The sequence below is a fragment of the Oratosquilla oratoria genome, chromosome 9 (genome assembly GCF_046742065.1).
Source record: "Oratosquilla oratoria isolate Oo_2021 chromosome 9, ASM4674206v1, whole genome shotgun sequence".
In the NCBI taxonomy this organism is placed as follows: Eukaryota; Metazoa; Arthropoda; class Malacostraca; order Stomatopoda; family Squillidae; genus Oratosquilla; species Oratosquilla oratoria.
The window spans coordinates 43,902,961-43,922,122 of NC_134785.1; the positions used below are offsets into that span (position 1 = coordinate 43,902,961).

Below are 19,162 nucleotides of genomic sequence, written 5' to 3' on the forward strand. Positions count from 1 at the left end.
TCCCATTCACCACCCCTCCTTCCCTCTTTTCTTGACTCCTCCTGGATGATGGGTCATGCCTGCATCTTGTCCACTGCCCTGGGTCAGAAGCAATGCAGCAAGACACAGCACAACCACAGCAGGGTCACTTTATTTAATTGGCAACCCCCCCTTCTCTGTCCCCTCATGCAGAAAAAGAGAAGACTGGGAGAAATCCCTTTGGGCTGCATCAAAATATCATTCACACATACTCCCCTCCCACTCCATTCCATGCATCACAGAATCATCCATACATAACCATTCTCCACTCACCCCTATCTTCTGTCTTCTCCCTTCCTCAACAGACATTCCCCTCTTTCCCAATGCCCCTTTTACCCCATCCATGCACCTCATCCTTGGTCACCCCCTCCACCTCTACCCTCCAAACCTCTTTTACTAATATTTCTTCACTCATTCTCCATGTGTCCAAACCATCCCAATATTCTTTCATCAACCCTATCTCCCAACTCCTTTTTCACCCACACTCCCCTTATCACCTCCTCATTTCTCATTCTATCCAGCCTAATAATCCCGACCATACTTCTCAAGCATTTCATTTCAACATATTTAAACTCTTCCTCTCTCCCTCTCTTATGTTCCATGTTTCTGCCCCATACAGTGCTATTGTCATAATCACCACTTCATACAATCTCCTCTTGGCATCCATTCCCAAATGTCTATTTCTCATTATGCTTTTTAATCCCCCAAGGCATTTACTTGCTTCTTTCAATATACATTCTACCTTCACCTCCACTCCCTGTCTCACCACATTTGCCCCCAAGTATCTAAAGCCATCCACTTCCTCCAGTCTCTCTCCCTTAATACTCACTTTATTAAATATTCATTAATAATTATTATTATTATCATTATAACTGTATTTAGTGTGTAACCACCTTAGTATAGGTCTTTGTTACATCTGTATAGACAAAGATGCCTAAGCTTGACCATGTGTTTCATATGTGTGTATATCTGATTAAATATTTGAGCAATTGTAGTATTTGGAAATGTGCAAAGGTATTAAATTCTACTGAGAAATTTATAAACATAAAATCATCTTCTTTCAACCAGTGCACCCATAGATGGACAACCTCTTCGGTGGCGAGGTGACACTTTCCACCCATACCACTTTAACTGCGCATCATGTGGCATTGAATTAAATGCCGATGCTAGGGAGGTTAAGAGTCGACCAGGGTATACGGTTAATGAAATGGTAAGACAGTAGAAATAATCACTGGACAAGTACAAATAAAGAAAACAAGACATCACCAAAAAGCTATCATACACTACATCAACACTCCATACTCCAACCCCTCATTGACTCAACCAGGAGACCAGATGACAAAAATCCTTGACCACTACCAAACCATACATACATACATACATACATATACCAAGGCTTTTTCCCCCTTCCAAGGGAGGTAGCCACAAAGGGAAAGGCATAAAAACACTCCCACCCATTTCATCCCTAAATACACTCCACACCCCTCCCACCCTTCCTCTCATCTGAGCACCTCCTGGATGACGGGTCATCCCTGAACCCTGCCCACCGCCCTGGGTCAGAAGCAGTGTCGCAAGACACAGTACATCCACAGCAAGGCCGCTTCATTTAATCGGCGACCCCCCCTCTCCGTCCCCCTTTGCATATAAAGGGAGGACGGGGAGAAATCCCTTCGGGCTGCGTCAAAATTTACTCACACATACTACCCCCCCCGCTCACCCCTCCGCCCATTCCTCCTCATGCAGTCACAACATCATCCATATACAACCATTCTCCACTCACCTCTGTCTTCCGTCCTCTCCCTTCCTTCCTCAACAGACATTCCCCTCTTCCCCAAAGCCCCCTTCACCCCATCCATCCACCTCATCCTAGGACGTCCCCTCATGTTCACTCCCTCCACATCTGCCTTCCATACCTCTTTTACTAGTCTTTCTTCACTCATTCTTTCCATGTGTCCAAACCATCCTAATATTCTTTCATCAACCCTCTCTCCCAAATCCTTTTTCACCCCTGTTCTCCTCCTCACCTCCTCATTTCTCACTCTATCTAGCCTAGTAACCCCCACCATACTTCTCAGACACCTCATCTCAAAAACATTCAAACTCCTTCTCTCTTCTTCTCTTATGTTCCACGTTTCTGCCCCATACAGTGCTGTTGGCACAATCACTCCTTCATACAGTCTCCTCTTCGCATCCATTCCCAAATGTCTATTTCTCATTATACTCTTTAAACCACCAAGGCATTTACTCGCTTCTCTCAATCTACATTCTACCTCCACCTTCACTCCACCTTTTCCTGCTACACTTGCACCCAAGTATCTAAAAACTATCCACTTCCTCCAGTCGCTCTCCCTTAATGTTCACTTCCAGTCTACTGCCACTTTCACCCCTTGTACATCTCATCACCTTACTTTTACCCACATTTATCTTTAGCTTTCTTCTATCACATACTCTCCCAAACTCTGCCACCAGCTTCCTCAATCCCTCCTCTGACCCTGCCACAAGCGCAGTGTCGTCCGCAAACAACAGCTGGCTCACCTCCCACTTTTCTCCATTTTCTTTAACCATCTCCAATCCCTGACTCACTACCCTAGCATTCACCTCTCGCACCACCCCATCCATGTATAAGTTGAACAGCCAGGGCGACATAACGCATCCTTGACGAAGTCCCACCTTTACTTCAAACCACTCACTCTCTCCATTTCCAATCCTAACACATGCTCTACTACTCACATAAAAACTCTTGACAGCTCCCAAAAGCTTTCCTCCTATCCCATAAATCTGCATAACCTCCCACAGTGCCTTTCTGTCTACCCTATCATAAGCCTTTTCCAGATCCATAAAAGCCCAAAAAACATCCTTCCCCTTTCCTATAGCTTTCTCACATATCTGTCTTACCACAAAGATCTGATCTACACAACCTCTACCCGTCCTAAATCCACACTGTTCCTCACCAATTACTCCTTCTGTTCCTCTCCTAATCCTCTCAATTAAGATTCTCCCATAAGCCTTCCCTACTACACTCAACAGGCTAATCCCTCTGAAATTACTACATTCACACTTGTCCCCTTTTCCCTTGTAAAGAGGAACTATACAGGCACTACTCCAGTCCTCCGGTACTCTACCCTCTCTCCAGCAAACATTAAATAATCTCACCAACCAGTCCACCATCACTGAACCTCCCTTTTTCAGACATTCTGCATGACATCCATCCAGACCAGGTGCCTTACCTGCTTTCATCATCTTTACAACTGCCTTCACCTCATCCTTCCTTATTTCTCCTCCATTCTCCTCACTCATCACTTTCATTTTTTTCGTATTTCCCACTGCAGCTATCTTTCCTTCCCTATCCTCCTTCACATTCAGCAACTCCCTAAAATATTCTGCCCATCTTCCCCTCACTGCCATCTCTTCCATTATCAACTCTCCATCTGTACCTTTTACCTTTTCTTCCCTACTTGATTCGCCTCCTCTTCCTCTCTTAATTTCTTTCCAAAACATCTTTTTATTACTTTCAAAATTTTCTGTCATACTCCTACCCCATTTCACATCTGCTCTCCTCTTTGCCTCCTTTACCTTTTGCTTTACTTCTCTTTTCTTTTCTTTGTACGTCTCATATGACTCCCCTGTCCTCTTTTGTAACCAATCTGTGAATGCTCGCTTCTTCTCTTCTACAACCTTCTTTGTTTCCTCATCCCACCATTCACTACCCTTTCTTCTATTTCCCCCTGTTCTTCTTGTTCCACACACCATCCTTGCACACTTTAAGACTCCCTCCTTGAACCATCCCCATTCCTCCTCCACACCCATCTCTGCTCTATCCTTTACTCCCTCCCACTCCTCCTTCAGCTTCTTTTCGTACTCCTTCTCCTTTTCATTCAAGGAGTTCACTCTAAGAACCTCCCTACCTTTTGTCCCTTTCCTCCTTCTCCATCTATCCTCCACTCTCAACTTACCTTCCACCAAAAAATGATCTGATATTCCCCCACCCTCTCCCCTTAGCACATGTACATCCTTAACTCTTCCTATCATAATCCTATTTACCACTACATAATCCATTAGCGCTCTATCTACCACCCTTCCCTCCACCACCCTCTCCCATGTGTACTTATGCTTGACTTTCTTCCGAAACACTGTATTTGCTATCATCAACTCTCTTTCTAGACACATTTCCACCATCAACTCTCCACTACGATTCTTTCCTGGAACTCCACATTTCCCAACCACTCCATCGATTGGACCATTTCCCACTCTAGCATTAAGGTCTCCCAGTACTATTACATTGACATTTCTTCCTAAACCCTCTATGCACTCATTTAAATCTATCCAAAAGGCCTCCCTTTCTTCCATGCTCTTCTCACTGCCCGGCCCATATGCACTTACAAAGACCCACATCTCCTTTCCCAGTTTCACCTTCATCCACATTATCCTTGAGGAAACCTCCTTCCACTCCACTACCCCTTTACCTATCTCCTCACTTACTAGAATAGCCACCCCTTCCCTCCCTCGCCCTCTCTTCACTCCTGATAACCTCCCACTTACACTCCCAAACATACACTCACCCTTCCCTTTCAACTTAGTTTCACTCAAAGCCAACACATCCAACTTTCTTCTCACAAACATACTACCTATCTCTTCCCTTTTACTCTCATCTGTACCACATCCACGCACATTAAAAGACCCAAACCTTAGGGTGCTGGCCCGAGGCCCGCCAGCACCCCTTATGCCTTCACTTTTGTCTTTAGGATGTGTGCCCCGTGGGGCTACAGGGAGAAGGATGCCTAGTCCCTCTCCCCGTCCCTTTCTTCTCGCCTCTTACGATCCAAGTGGGAAAACTTTTCCCACTTGGTGGGAAACACATTTCCCTGTGGTGGGGGAAAAGAATACTGCCACCAAGTTTTCCCACTACCAAACCAAAACAGTAAATTCCAGCAAAGTCCCAACAAAACATCCCTCCTCATACAATCAACAAACAACCTCCCTGTAAAAAAATATTGGACTCTTGTCTGAGTTGTGTTAGTATGGGGCAGTTTATGTGCCACCAGCTGATAGTAGTATGAGGGGTGTAATTGTTGGTTTTTATTTCTCATTATGTGATACTTATTAAGACACAGTAGCACCTCTACAGCAGAACCTTAGAGTGAAAGCTGGTTTACCACATCCATTTCATTACATGGCAACCCCACCCTCATTCACTCGAGACTTTACAAGTACACACATTCATGTATATGCAGAAATAACCTGCTGTTCCTCTCAATAAAAATGTGGTCCTTTCCATCCTAAAGTCAGAGATAGATCTACCTCTCATTTCTTTCAGTAATTTTTAATGTTTCTTTTGCAGAACGAATTGTACTGTTTACGCTGTCATGATAAAATGGGGATTCCTATATGTGGTGCGTGTCGGCGGCCCATTGAGGAGCGCGTAGTGACGGCCTTAGGGAAACACTGGCACGTGGAGCATTTTGTATGTGCTAAATGTGAGAAACCCTTCATGGGGCATCGGCATTATGAGAAGAAGGGTCTTGCTTACTGTGAAACACACTACCATGAACTCTTTGGTAACCTGTGTTTTATTTGTAATCAAGTTATTTATGGAGATGGTAAGCCATACATATTATTTTATTTCCTTACCCAAAGACTCAAATAATATAGTAAAGGAAGTGTAATTTCATTATATGTTTACAAGAGTCTAGCTAATAAAGCACTTTGGTATGGTGATGCCTGTGTAGGCATCATGAAGCACGAGTGGGTACACAAGGATCCAGTGTTGGCCTCTAGATTATAATTTTTTTTTGTAGTTGTACATGAGTTACTCCAGGATTCTGTGAACTGGTTTGATCATGTTTTCTGTGTTAATTATTACTCAGAGTAAAAGAGAACAAGTAATAAAGCATTGACTTTATAATGTGAGTGGTACATATGGCAGCCAATGCTGAATGTGAGAATTTGACTTGTACTGAAGTGGTTAAAGTGACTAGAATGATGATATTCAAATGTGTTGATATTTTTATATTATTTTGTCATATAAGTACAAATATATACAAAGGCCTCAGTCTTTCAAAGTGGGTGGCCAAGTCACAGCATACTTTGCTGTGGCTCCTCATGGGAGAGAAATATGAAAAGTAGGATGATTAGTAACTGGTAATTATAATCATATGTATTGTGATGTTCTGATGACATGTGTATTAATTTATTCATTTTTATCATTGTTTCTAGTGGTGCTGGCTCTTAACAAGGCATGGTGTACACATCACTTTGCATGTGCACTTTGCGATATAAAAATGACACAGAAAACAAAATTCTTTGAGTTTGATCAGAAGCCGGTGAGTGTAAATTAATGTTTGTATTTGTACTAATCATAGGTCATGGTTAGGGTGCCTAACAAGTAAAAATGTATGCAAGTGACAGAGATTTGGAGAATGATGTATAGATCAAAGTGACAACCTTTTAAGAATTCATGCCATTGTAAATTCATCTGGATGTTGCAGATACTGATCTGTCTATATATCCCCATATCTCTCCCACTGCAGTGGGTGAGAAGGAATGCAGCAAGACACAGCACATACACAGCAAGGCCACTTTATTTAATCAGTGACCTCCCCTCTCTGTCCCCTCATGCAGAAAAAGAGAAGATGGGGAGAAATCCCTTCAGGCTGTGTCAAAATACCATTCACACATACTCCCTCACCCCATCCTCCCCACTCCCTTCCATGCACTGCAGCATTATACATACACATTCTCTACCCCTATCTTGTGTCTTCTCCCTCCCTTCGTCAACAGACATTCCCCTCTTTCCCGATGCCCCTTTTACCCTATTCATCCATCTCATTCTTGGTCAGCCCCTCATGTTCACTCCTTCCACATCTGCCTTCCACACCTCTTTTACTAATCTTTATTCATTCTTTCCATGTGTTCAAACCATTCCAATACTCTTTTATCAACCCTATCTCCCAACTCCCTTTCCACCTCCACTCTCCTCCTCACCTCCTCATTTCTCCCTCTATCCAACCTAGTAATCCCTATCATACTTCTCAGGCACCTAATCTCAATCACATTCAAATTCCCCTATTCCTCTCTTATGTTCCATGTTTCTGCCCCATATAGTGCTGTCAGCACAGTCACTCCTTCATACAATCTCCTCTTGGCATCCATTCCCAAATGTCTATTGGACAGGATGCAGGGATGACCCATCATCCAGGAGGTGCCAAGATGGGAGGGAGGGAGGAGGGTGGAGGGGAGTGGAATATATAGGAAATGGAATGGGTGGGAGTGGTTTCTATGCCTTTTTCTTTTTGGCTACCCCCCCATTAGGGGGAAAAAGCCTTTGGTATATGTATGATGTACTTCCTCACCCCCCATCCCCTACCCACTCACCCTCATGCATCACAGCATCATCCATACACAACCCTTCTCCATTCACCCCTATCTTCTGTCCTCTCCCGTCCTTCCTCAACAGACATTCCTCTCTTTTGTAATGCCCCTTTCACCCCATCCATCCATCTCATCCTAGGACACCCCCTCATATTCACTCCTTTCACCTCTGCCTTCCACACCTCTTTTACTAATCTTTCTTCACTCATTCTTTCCATGTGTCCAAACCATCCTAATACTCTTTCATCAACCCTATCTCCCAGCTCCCTTTCCACCCCCTGTTCTCCTCCTCACCTCCTCATTTCTCACTCTGTCTAGCCTAGTAATCCCTATCATACTTCTTAGATATTTCATCTCAAACACATTCAAACTCCTCCCTTCCTCTCTTATGTTCCATGTTTCTGCCCCATACAGTGCTGTTGGCATAATCACTCCTTCATATAACCTCCTCTTAGCATCCATTCCCAAATGTCTATTTCTCATTACACCTTTTAAATTCATCAAGGCATTTACTTGCTTCTCTCAATCTAGATTCTACCTCCACTCCCACTCCTCCCTTTCCTGCCACATTCGCACCCACGTATCTAAAACTATCTACTTCCTCCAGTCTCTCATCACCTTACTTTTGCTCACATTTATCTTCAGCTTCCTTCTTTCACACACCTTCTCAAACTCTGTCACTAACTTCCTCAATCCCTCCTCTGATCCTGCTACAAGCGCAGTGTCGTCAGCAAACAACAACTGGCTTATTTCCCACTTTTCTCCATTTTCTTTAACCATCTCCAACCCCTGACCCACTACCCATGCATTCACCTCCTGCATCACCCCATCCATGTAAAGATTGAATAGCCAGGGCGACATAACACATCCCTAATGAAGTCCCAACTTTACCTCAAACCATTCACTTTCTCCATTTCTAATCCTAACACAAGCTCTACTACTCTTGTAAAAACTCTTGACTGCTCTTAACAGCTCTCTTCCTATCCCATATATCTGCAGTACCTCCCACAGTGCCTTCCTGTCTACCCTGTCATAAGCCTTTTCCAGATCCATAAAAGCCAAAAAAACATCCTTACCTTTTCCTATAGCTTTCTCACATATCTGTCTTACCACAAATATCTGATCTACACAACCCCTACCTGTCCTAAAATCACACTGTTCCTCACCAATTACTCCCTCTGTTCCTCTACTAATCCTCTCAATCAAAACCCTCCCATAAGCCTTCCCAACTACACTCAATAAGCTGATCCCTCTGCAACTACTACACTCACACTTTTCCTCCTTTCCCTTGTAAAGTGGAACTATACAGGCACTCCTCCAGTCCTCTGGCACTCTACCCTCTCTTAAACAAACATTAAATAACCTCACCAGCCAGTCTACCATAACTGTACCTCCTTTCTTCAGACATTCTGCATGGCATCCATCCAACTCAGGTGCCTTACCTGCTCTCATCATCTTAACAGCTTTCACTTCATCTTTCCTTATTTCTCCTCCATCTCTATTTTCTTTAGTCTGTAATTTTCCCTCTGTGCCTTGCTGTTTTATTGTCCTATTACCTTGCCTTGTGCTATTCCTTTCTTCGAGTGCTGCCTTACACTCATTATCAAACCAATGATTCCTTCTTTCTTTAGGTGCAAAACCAATTTCCTGCTCAGCCACTTCTCTTACTATGTTTGACAAGTCTAGTTTACACTTTTCTCTTCTGTTTCTTCCTCTAAAATATCCAATATTCTGAACCTATTGATTAATTTCAGCTGAAAATTATCCTTTAGTTCTGTTTCCTTCAGTCTTTCTAAATGAAATATTTTCCTCTTTTCCTCTGGTTTTGATTTCTTTATTGATAGTTTAGCTCTAATCCTTCCCAGAACCAGGAAGTGGTCAGTGTTGCAATCTACTCCTCTGTAGCTTCTAATATCCTGCAATACATTTCTGTGTTTTCTATTGATAATTACATGGTCAATTTGGTTTCTAGTATGTCCATCTGGCGATACCCAAGTCTCTTTATGTATGTTCTTATGTTGAAAGCAAGTTCCTCCTATGATTAAATTATTACTTTAAGGCAAGTTGTGCTAGTCTTGTCCCGTTATCATTCGTTTCTTCATGGAGGCTTTCTTTTCCTATTGATGGTCCGAAAGCCTCAACTTCCATCCTACCTTGGCATTTAGATCACCCAAAATTATCATTACATCATGCTTACTTGTCTTGTCCATGATCATCTGTAGTTCCTCATAAAATTCATCTTTTATTCTTTCCTCTTTTTCTTTGGTTGATGCATATACACATATTAAGGTTACATTAAACCATTTACCCCTTAATCTTATACTCATTATCCTTTCACTGATTGGTTTACACTCCATTAGCGATTCTCTCATTTTCTTTGTTATACATATACCTACCCCCTCCTCATGTCTTTGGTCTGCTCTCCCACTGTACAGTATAGTGTGTTTACCAAGGTCACACTCACCACTTCCTAACCATCTGGTTTCTAGTACTGCAATTATATAAATGTTATATTTATCCATTTCTGTTACCAATGCTTTAGTTAGGCCAATCATATATAAAGACTTTACAGTCCAAGTTCCAATTTTTATATTAGATCTCCAATTCAGATGTCCATTATTCATTTCTGATTCATATATATACCAATATATATATATGATTGGCCTAACTAAAGCAGTGGACAAGGTGCAGGGATGACCCGTCATCCAGGAGGTGCTCAGATAAGAGGGAGGGTGGAGGGGTGTGGAGTGTATTCAGGGATGGAATGGGTGGAAATAATTTTATGCCTTTCCCTTTTTGGCTACCTCCCTTGTAAGGGGGAAAAAGCCTTGGTATATGTATGTATATTTGGTGGGGGAAAAGAATACTGCCACCAAGTATTTCCACTTGGATCATAAAAGGCGAGAAGAAAGGGACAGGGACTGGGACTAAACATCCTTCTCCTTGTAGCCCCACAGGGGACATTCCTAAAAAAAAAAAATGCAAAGGCATAAGAGGGTCTGGGAGTTTTCCACCCAGCACCCTAAGGTTTGGGTCTTTTAATGGGCATGGATGTGGTACAGATGAGAGTAAAAGGGAAGAGATAGGTAGTATGTTTGTGAGAAGAAAGATGGATGTGTTGGCTTTGAGTGAAACTAAGCTGAAAGGGAAGGGCGAGTGTAAGTTTGGGAGTGTAAATGGGAGGTTATCAGGTGTGAAGAGAGGGCGAGGGAGGGAAGGGGTGGCTATACTAGTAAGTGAAGAGATAGGTAAATGTGTAGTGGAGTGGAAGGAGGTTTCCTCAAGGATAATGTGGATGAAGGTGAAACTGGGAAAGGAGATGTGGGTCTTTGTAAGTGCATATGGGCCTGGCAGTGAGAAGAGTGTAGAAGAAAGGGAGGCTTTTTGGATAGATTTAAATGAGTGCATAGAGGATTTAGGGAGAAGTGTCAATGTAATAGTACTGGGAGACCTTAATGCTAGAGTAGGAAATGATCCAATTGATGGAGTGGTTGGGAAATGTGGAGTTCCAGGAAAGAATCGTAGTGGAGAGTTGATGGTGGAAATGTGTCTAGAAAGAGAGTTGATGATAGCAAATACAGTGTTTCGAAAGAAAGTCAAGCATAAGTACACATGGGAGAGGGTGGTAGATAGAGCGTTAATGGACTATGTAGTGGTAAATAGGATTATGATAGGAAGAGTTAAGGATGTACATGTGCTAAGGGGAGAGGGTGGGGGAATATCATCATTTTTTGGTGGAAGGTAAGTTGAGAGTGGAGGATAGATGGAGAAAGAGGAAAGGGACAAAAGGTAGGGAGGTGCTCAGAGTGAACTCGTTAAATGAAAAGGAAAAGGAGAAGGAGTACAAGAAAAAGCTGAAGGAGGAGTGGTAGGGAGTGAAGGATAGAGTAGAGCTAGGTGTGGAGGAGGAATGGGGATGGTTCAAGGAGGGAGTCACAAAGTGTGCAAAGATGGTGTGTGGAACAAGAAGGACAAGAGGAAATAGAAGGAAGGATAGTGAATGGTGGGATGAGGAAACAAAGAAGGTTGTAGAAGAGAAGAAGTGAGCTTTCACAGATTGGTTACAAAATAGGACGAGGGAGTCATATGAGAGGTACAAAGAAAAGAAAAGAGAAGTAAAGCAAAAGGTAAAGGAGGCAAAATGGAGAGCAGATGTGAAATGGGGTAAGAGTATGACAGAAAATTTTGAAAGTAATAAAAAGATGTTTTGGAAAGAAATTAAGAGAGGAAGAGGAGGCGAATCAAGTAGAGAAGAAAAGGTAAAAGGTGCAGATGGAGAGATGATAATTGAAGAGAAGGCAGTAAGGGGAAGATGGGCAGAATATTTTAGGGAGTTGCTAAATGTGAAGGAGGATAGGGAGGGAAAGATAGCTGCAGTGGGAAATGCTAAGAAAATGAGAGTGAGGAGTGAGGAAAATGGAGGAGAAATAAGGATGAAGTGAAGGCAGTTGTTAAGATGATGAAAGCAGGTAAGGCACCTGGTCTGGATGGATGCCATGCAGAATGTCTAAAAGAAAGGAGGTACAGTGATGGTGGACTGGCTGGTGAGGTTATTTAATGTTTGCTGGAGAGAGGGTAGAGTGCCGGAGGACTGGAGGAGTGCCTGTATAGTTCCACTTTACAAGGGAAAAAGGGACAAGTGTGAATGTAGTAGTTTCAGAGGGGTTAGCTTGTTAAGTGTAGTTGAGAAGGCTTATGGGAGGATCTTGAATGAGAGAATTAGGAGAGGAACAGAGGGAGTAATTGGTGAGGAATAGTGTGGATTTAGGATGGGTAGAGGTTGTGTAGATCAGATTTTTGTGGTAAGACAGATATGTGAGAAAGCTATAGGAAAGGGGAAGGATGTTTTTTGGGCCTTTATGGATCTGGAAAAGGCTTATGACAGGGTAGACAGAAAAGCACTGTGGGAGGTTTTGCGGATATACGGTATAGGAGGAAAGCTTTTAGGAGCGGTCAAGAGTTTTGATGAGAGTAGTAGAGCTTGTGTCAGGATTAGAAATGGAGAGAGTGAGTGGTTTGAGGTAAAGGTGGGACTTCGTCAAGGATGCGTTATGTCGCCCTGGCTGTTCAACTTATACATGGATGGGGTAGTGCGAGAGGTAAATGCAAGGGTAGTGGGTCAGGGATTGGAGATGGTTAATGAAAATGGAGAAAAGTGGGAGGTGAGCCAGCTGTTGTTTGCGGACGACACTGCGCTTGTAGCAGGATCGGAGGAGGGATTGAGGAAGTTGGTGACAGAGTTTGGGAGGGTGAGTGATAGAAGAAAGCTGAAGATAAATGTGGGTAAAAGTAAGGTGATGAGATGTACAAGGGGTGAAAGTGGCAGTAGTCTGGAAGTGAGCATTAAGGGAGAGCGACTGGAGGAAGTGGATAGCTTTAGATACTTGGGTGCAAATGTGGCAGGAAAAGGTGGAGTGAAGGTGGAGGTAGAATGTAGATTGAGAGAGGCGAGTAAATACCTTGGTGGATTAAGAAGTGTAATGAGGAATAGACATTTGGGAATGGATGCTAAGAGGAGACTGTATGAAGGAGTGATTGTGCCAACAGCACTGTATGGGGCAGAAACATGGAACATAAGAGAGGAAGAGAGAAGGAGTTTGAATGTGTTTGAGATGAGGTGTCTGAGAAGTATGATGGGGGTTAATAGGGTGGATAGAGTGAGAAATGAGGAGGTGAGGAGAAGAACAGGGGTGGAAAGGGAGTTGGGAGATAGGGTTGATGAAAGAGTATTAGGATGGTTTGGACACATGGAAAGAATGAGTGAAGAAACACTAGTAAAAGAGGTATGGAAGGCAGATGTGTGGGGAGTGAACATGAAGGGACGTCCTAGGATGAGATGGATGGATGGGGTGAAGGGGGCTTTGGGGAAGAGGGGAATGTCTGTTGAGGAAGGACGGGAGAGGACAGAAGACAGGTGAATGGAGAATGGTTGTATATGGATGATGTTGTGATGCATGAGGTGGAATGGGCGGGGGGATGGGGGTGAGGTAGTATGTGTGAGCAAAATTTGATGCAGTCCAAAGGGATTTCTCCCCATCTTATTTATATGGGGGGATGGAGAGGGGGGGGGTCGCCGATTTAATGAAGCGGCCTTGCTGTGGATGTGCCATGTCTTGCGACACTGCTTCTGACCCAGGGCAATGGACAAGGTGCAGGGATGGCCCGTCATCTAGGAGGTGCTAAGATAAGAGGGAGTGTGGAGTGTATTCAGGGATGGAATGGGTGTGAATGATTTTATGCCTTTTCCTTTTTGGCTACCTCCCTTGTAAGGGGGAAAAAGCCTTGGTATATGTATGTATATGTATATATATATATATATATGTATATATATATAAATATATATATATATATATATATATATATATATATATACATATATGTATATATATAAATATATATGTATATATATATATATATATGCATGTATTTACCTAGTTGTATTATACGGGAAGGGGAGCTATGCTCGTGGTGACCCGTTTTTGTATCTCACAAGATCAAGTTTGTTCTTAAATTGTTGTATTGTGTTTACACACACTATTTCTTCATCCATTTGTTCCATTCATCTATCACTCTATATGGAAAGCTGTTCTTTTTCAGGTCTCTTCTGTAGTTATCCTTTTTGAGTTTCATTGCATGTGCTCTTGTTTTCCTCTGTCCCGTTTTAATAGGTCCTCTCTCTCAAGGCATTCTTTTCCTTTCATAATTCTGTATGTATGTTTGTGTGTGTGTGTGGATGTACTGGGTCTTGCATTGCTTCTGACCCAAGGCAGTGGATGGGATACAGGGATGACAAATCATCCACAAGGAGCTAAGATGAAAGAGAAGAAAGGGTGGTGGATGGGAGTGGAATGGGTGGGAGTGGGTGTGTGCCTTTTGATTTGGCTACCTCCCTTATAAGGGAGAAAAAGCCCTTGGCATATAGATAGATAGATTTTTTTCTTGCCATTGCCTGATTTTTCTGTGTAATTTTTTCTCAGATCTGTAAGAAGTGTTACGAGAGATTCCCACAGGAGCTGAAGAAAAGGTTAAAGAGGCAGCATGAGGTTCAAGCCAGAGGAGGAAAACCTCTTCCATAGATCCTGTCCACAGTGTTTACATAACGCACAAGGTGACCCCCATGGACCTCATTTTGGAGAATCAACTCAATTGTTGCAGTGTCTACAGGAAAAATAATTATTTCTTTTGTAAACGCTGTACCATAATACTTTCAGAGTTAAATACTAAAAGCTTTGTTTGCCTAATACATGTCCTTAGGATGACAAGAGTTCATCATATATGAGTACCATGTCTATGGATGTTCATTAATATTTAAATGAAGTTAGACGAACATTCAATAGTAATAGTGCCTTTTTTGTCTTTTGTGCCTTCTGACTTCAACTTGGTGTGAAATGTTTCAGTACACCAGTATTATAAAATGTGCAGGAAGAATCCAAACACACAATATTTCAGTTCTCACATTGGAGTTTTTTCAGACATATACAAATGCTACAGATACAAGGAAGAACTGCAATAAATCTGTCAGAAATACAAAAATTATTGCATTTATCTGTTGAAATGGTACAAAGATTTGTGACCCATTATTGAGAGTAGTATTTTGGTAATAAGCACAATGTCTTGGGTCAGACCAGGTGGTGATACGACTTGAAGAATGCAAGACTTTATCTGTGCCAAAGTTTTAGATATTAAAAAAAATTATTGTGATGATCTTTCACAAAAGCTTTAGCTTTTCTGTATGTACATTGTTCTAATGAAATGGAATTAAGATAAGAATGCAAAAGCACTGGGCAGCAATCATATATATATATTTTTCTTTAAATTTTCCTCTCCATGGGGTTCCTATAATAGAAACTTAAGTTGCTAACATTTGAAATATAAAATAGAATTGTTGCTAAATGCTTAGTCAGTATCCCTACTGATCTCGACCCAGTGTGACCAAGTGAAGTCCTGGGATGTTGTGTTCAGATTAATGATGCATGTTATTTGTTGTTTGGATACAAATTGTTTATAAAAAAAAGATTTGTTGACTCATTGTATTAACAAGTATATTAGACTATTTAACTGATGAGCAATCCTGTCAGGGAAGGTGCATTTAGAAAATGGTAATGTTTACTATAATTTATGAAGGGTGAACAAGGTAATGATTTTGTTTTCAAGTATGCACATGTGCTGGTGAAATTGTGCACTGGCCATAAAAATGCTTTACAAATATTAGAGTACATTTGTTAGTATGTGTATACGTATATACAAGTCATAGATAGGGTTTGATTTACTTTTTTGCTTTGCATTGACAGAATTTACCATGGTATGGGGCCAATGATGGGTACACGCATGCAGTGGTTAGTGGTCTTGCAAGATTTACATAGAATCATCTCTACCACTAGTCTTCAAAACCCATGAACACCTTCTCCTTCATTTGGGAGTGCGGACTCTCGACCCAAAATATCTCTATCAAGTTCACCCGTATTTTCTCCACCTGTTTCACATAAGGAAAGTTGATAACAGGCAACTGCTCTCCATCCCTTGCAAGCCAAGGACATAGAAACAGTCCCACACTAACACAGCATATAAACAGTCCATTGTTCCTTTCCAGAGATCTCTGTGTGAGAGCCCAAGGACTGTTGCTGGCCACTGTGGGGCTGTTGGTTTCCAGTCAATGAAACTCAGGCAAAAGGTATTATTATTACCATGGTGTCTCAGTAGTACATGGTGTCCTGGCAATCCACATTTGAGGAGATAAATAGTATTTGAAGAGGATAATATAGAGGAAGCATGCACACATGATAAATAGTCCAATAATAAAAAAAAAAGCCAAGTTTGACTGATGGAGACAGATGGGACCCTATGAGTGTAACTGTATTCCTGTACATTACAATTAGATAAATAAATTTGCAGGTGCACAGACATTTTTAGCTCTCACTCAAATAACCAAGTTCATTAGTCTTAAGATGAATCATTCAAAGTTTTAATTTGTTTTTAAGAATCTTGGAAAACACTGAACCTTCAATTACAGTCTAATCAGTCAGTAATTAAGCCTTTCTGGTGAAGGAAAATTGCAACAGCATTGGACTATAATTCAGAAATGTTTTCCATACCCATACACTGACATCATAGTTGAGCTAATCTACAAAGTACATTTTTCAGAAGCTGTATCAATATGCCATCTTCCCCAGATGCTTTTCCTTGTTTCATATTTTTTAGAATGTTACTTCCTCCCTTGTAACTTCTGGTACACAGTTACAGATGAAATTACTGACTGAACTGAGAAAATTAATCAAACGATACAATATCATTGGGCACATTGGTGCAACAGTTAACTTTGGAATGGAAATCAATACAGAGGAAATAGGAAGAAGCAATACAGGTTGTACTACCTGGGTTTAAGCAAAACAGAGAAGATACAAGTTTGGAGAATGAATGATATTCTGTGGAGAGGAAATTAAAGAGCAGAAATTAAGAGGATCATAAAGACCTCCCAGAATTATCATTAAGAGACCAGTCCAAGCTACAGATGATTTCAGTCCTACACTCAGGCTGCAGTAAATTCAGGAATATTATTTTTATATAAATATACAGTAGATACCAAAAGCCCTTTCCCCCTTATAAAGGGGTGGCTGAGTCAAAGCACACACCCACCATGAACAAATATAACCCATTCAACCACCCCTCCCATGATTATTTTTAAATCTTAAAAAGAGAGAGATAGAGGTGTCTTGAATAATATGTGCTTGTATTGAGTAAATGTGTTTTTGAGGGGAAACCACTGCTTTCTTAGTCAAAGACAACATGAATTGCAAGAAAGTATAGGTAATATGTATGTACAACAATTAAGAATGCTGAACTTGAGTACTCCTTAGTACCTGCTGACTTCCACAGAGTAGTGATCAAATCTACTGTGGCTTGCAGACTTGTGTATGATTGTGAGTGAATGAGTATACGTGTTGTTCCTGTTTGTTGGAGAGAAGAACAAATAAATAAATGGTGCCTGAAAATATGTTCCTATTTTTCGTTCTTTCCTGATGTTTAGGGTAAATCATGAAAGCATCTCATCTTGCAGGTCACTGTGTGACAAATTTTCCTTTGTTTTCTTTATCATCATACATTTGAGTTACATGTTTCATGGATAGTTATACAAGTATTTCATATGTAAATAATTAAGTTGTTTTTTATGTGTTCATACAATTAAGTGCCTACCCATTTCATTGAACAAAATGTAATTTTTATATATAAAACCTCAGTGCCCTGAATTAATTTCTTCTGTTTGATATTGACTAATATCAACAGGAGTTGAAATTCATTGTTGTCATTATGATCAGAAGTTTCTCTAAAAGGGTTGGAAAAGAACACTTGAAATTCAAGTGAAATGACAATATTATAAGTGTAGGGCTCTAATGGGAAAGGAACTTAGATATGAACTTTTAGTTTTGTAATGTCACAAAAGATTATCTCATAGGAATGGACCTCCAATTACTTGTCCTTTCATCATGGGACTTTTCTCAAAACATGAGGAAATTAGAAGCTCATGTCTGAGTTTCCTATGCCATCAATACCCAACTTGTCCAAATGGATAAGTGATCATTGGATAATGTGTGACTCTGTGTCACTGGCTTTTAGTAGCAGGAGGAGAGCAGTTGCAAACTGCAGCTCTTTGTATGGAAAAGGTAGAGGAAATATGTACAGCCAAGTTCATGGAGATCCTTGGCCCAGTCCTGAGACAGAGTGTCATCCCATTAGGGCTGCACCTCCACATGAAGGTGAGGGTGTTGCTTTTTTAAGATGGGAGCTCAGAAATTATTCTTACTGATGTCCATCTCACAGGACCACCATTTGCTGGTACCCATTGTTAATCCTGGCAAGTGAAATACTTTAGAAGAAAAAAAAAAAAAAAAAATTAGCTCATTTATACAGAAGTCAAGAAAAGAGGGAGGGAGGGATGGTGACTGGGAGTGGATTTACACCTTTCATTTTGGCTACCTCCCTTGTAAGGGGGAAAAAGTTGTTGGTGTATGTATGTATGGTTAATATATGAGCATTTTATTCAGCCAAGGTGACACCAATACTGAATGATAAATCATGTTCTAATTTGATAATATACCTGGTCCATTAACTATGGGTCTCCTTTCATTTGAATAAAATGGTTTGGTTGTAGCCAAAAACAAAATAAAAAATCATTAACATCCAATATCACCCTCACCTTAATTACATATTATTTAGATTTTGTTGGCTAACATCAAGGAGCTTCATTCAGTACAAGAGTAGACTGAATAAACCCAATTTTCTCCTGCTGGGTCCTCAGCTGAGTAAAACAAGTCATATATTACCCCCCCAAAAAATCTGATGTCATCAAATTAAGGATTGATTATGTGTATTTTTTTTTTTTTTTTTTAAGTATTAACATTGTTGTGTAATGAATTTTAATATTAATGCAAGTTTTGGGCTAAGAACAAAGTAATTTTTTTTTACCAATTGTGCCAAATTAATAAACTCTTGTATTCAAAGCTGAGCAATCAAATCTAAACACATTGTCTTTTAAAAGATCTGAGCAGTTTTTAGCATTATTGTACCCACAGAAGGCATGACTGTAGTCTTTGATGCATCATTTGAGTATCATCACACATTGTGACTGCTGTGGTGACCAATAGATGACTGCATCCTTTGTACTATTGAAGTTTAATAAATATGCTAACTTCATTGTTGTGATTCTGCTTGTGACAAAATATACTGTTAAACCTTTTATCTTGGTATAGGTATTATTTTTCCAATAAGCCCATGCAAATGC

General features: G+C 40.9%; 1 protein-coding gene across 4 annotated transcripts in view; it reads left to right on the forward strand.

The window, feature by feature from the left end:
• stck (LIM zinc finger domain containing stck) overlaps positions 1–19,117 on the forward strand; it is a 47,911-nt gene extending 28,794 nt beyond the window's left edge. For 3 of the 4 annotated variants that reach the window (XM_076190295.1, XM_076190299.1, XM_076190298.1), the window contains 4 exons: positions 1,087–1,228; positions 5,357–5,615; positions 6,232–6,338; positions 14,364–19,117. In XM_076190295.1, coding sequence (XP_076046410.1) covers positions 1,087–1,228; positions 5,357–5,615; positions 6,232–6,338; positions 14,364–14,462 — 607 coding nt within the window. In that variant the 3' untranslated portion in view covers positions 14,463–19,117. The remainder of the gene's footprint in view (positions 1–1,086; positions 1,229–5,356; positions 5,616–6,231; positions 6,339–14,363) is intronic. The other variant, XM_076190297.1, reaches the window with a different exon arrangement.
• Positions 19,118–19,162: the final 45 nt, after the last annotated feature.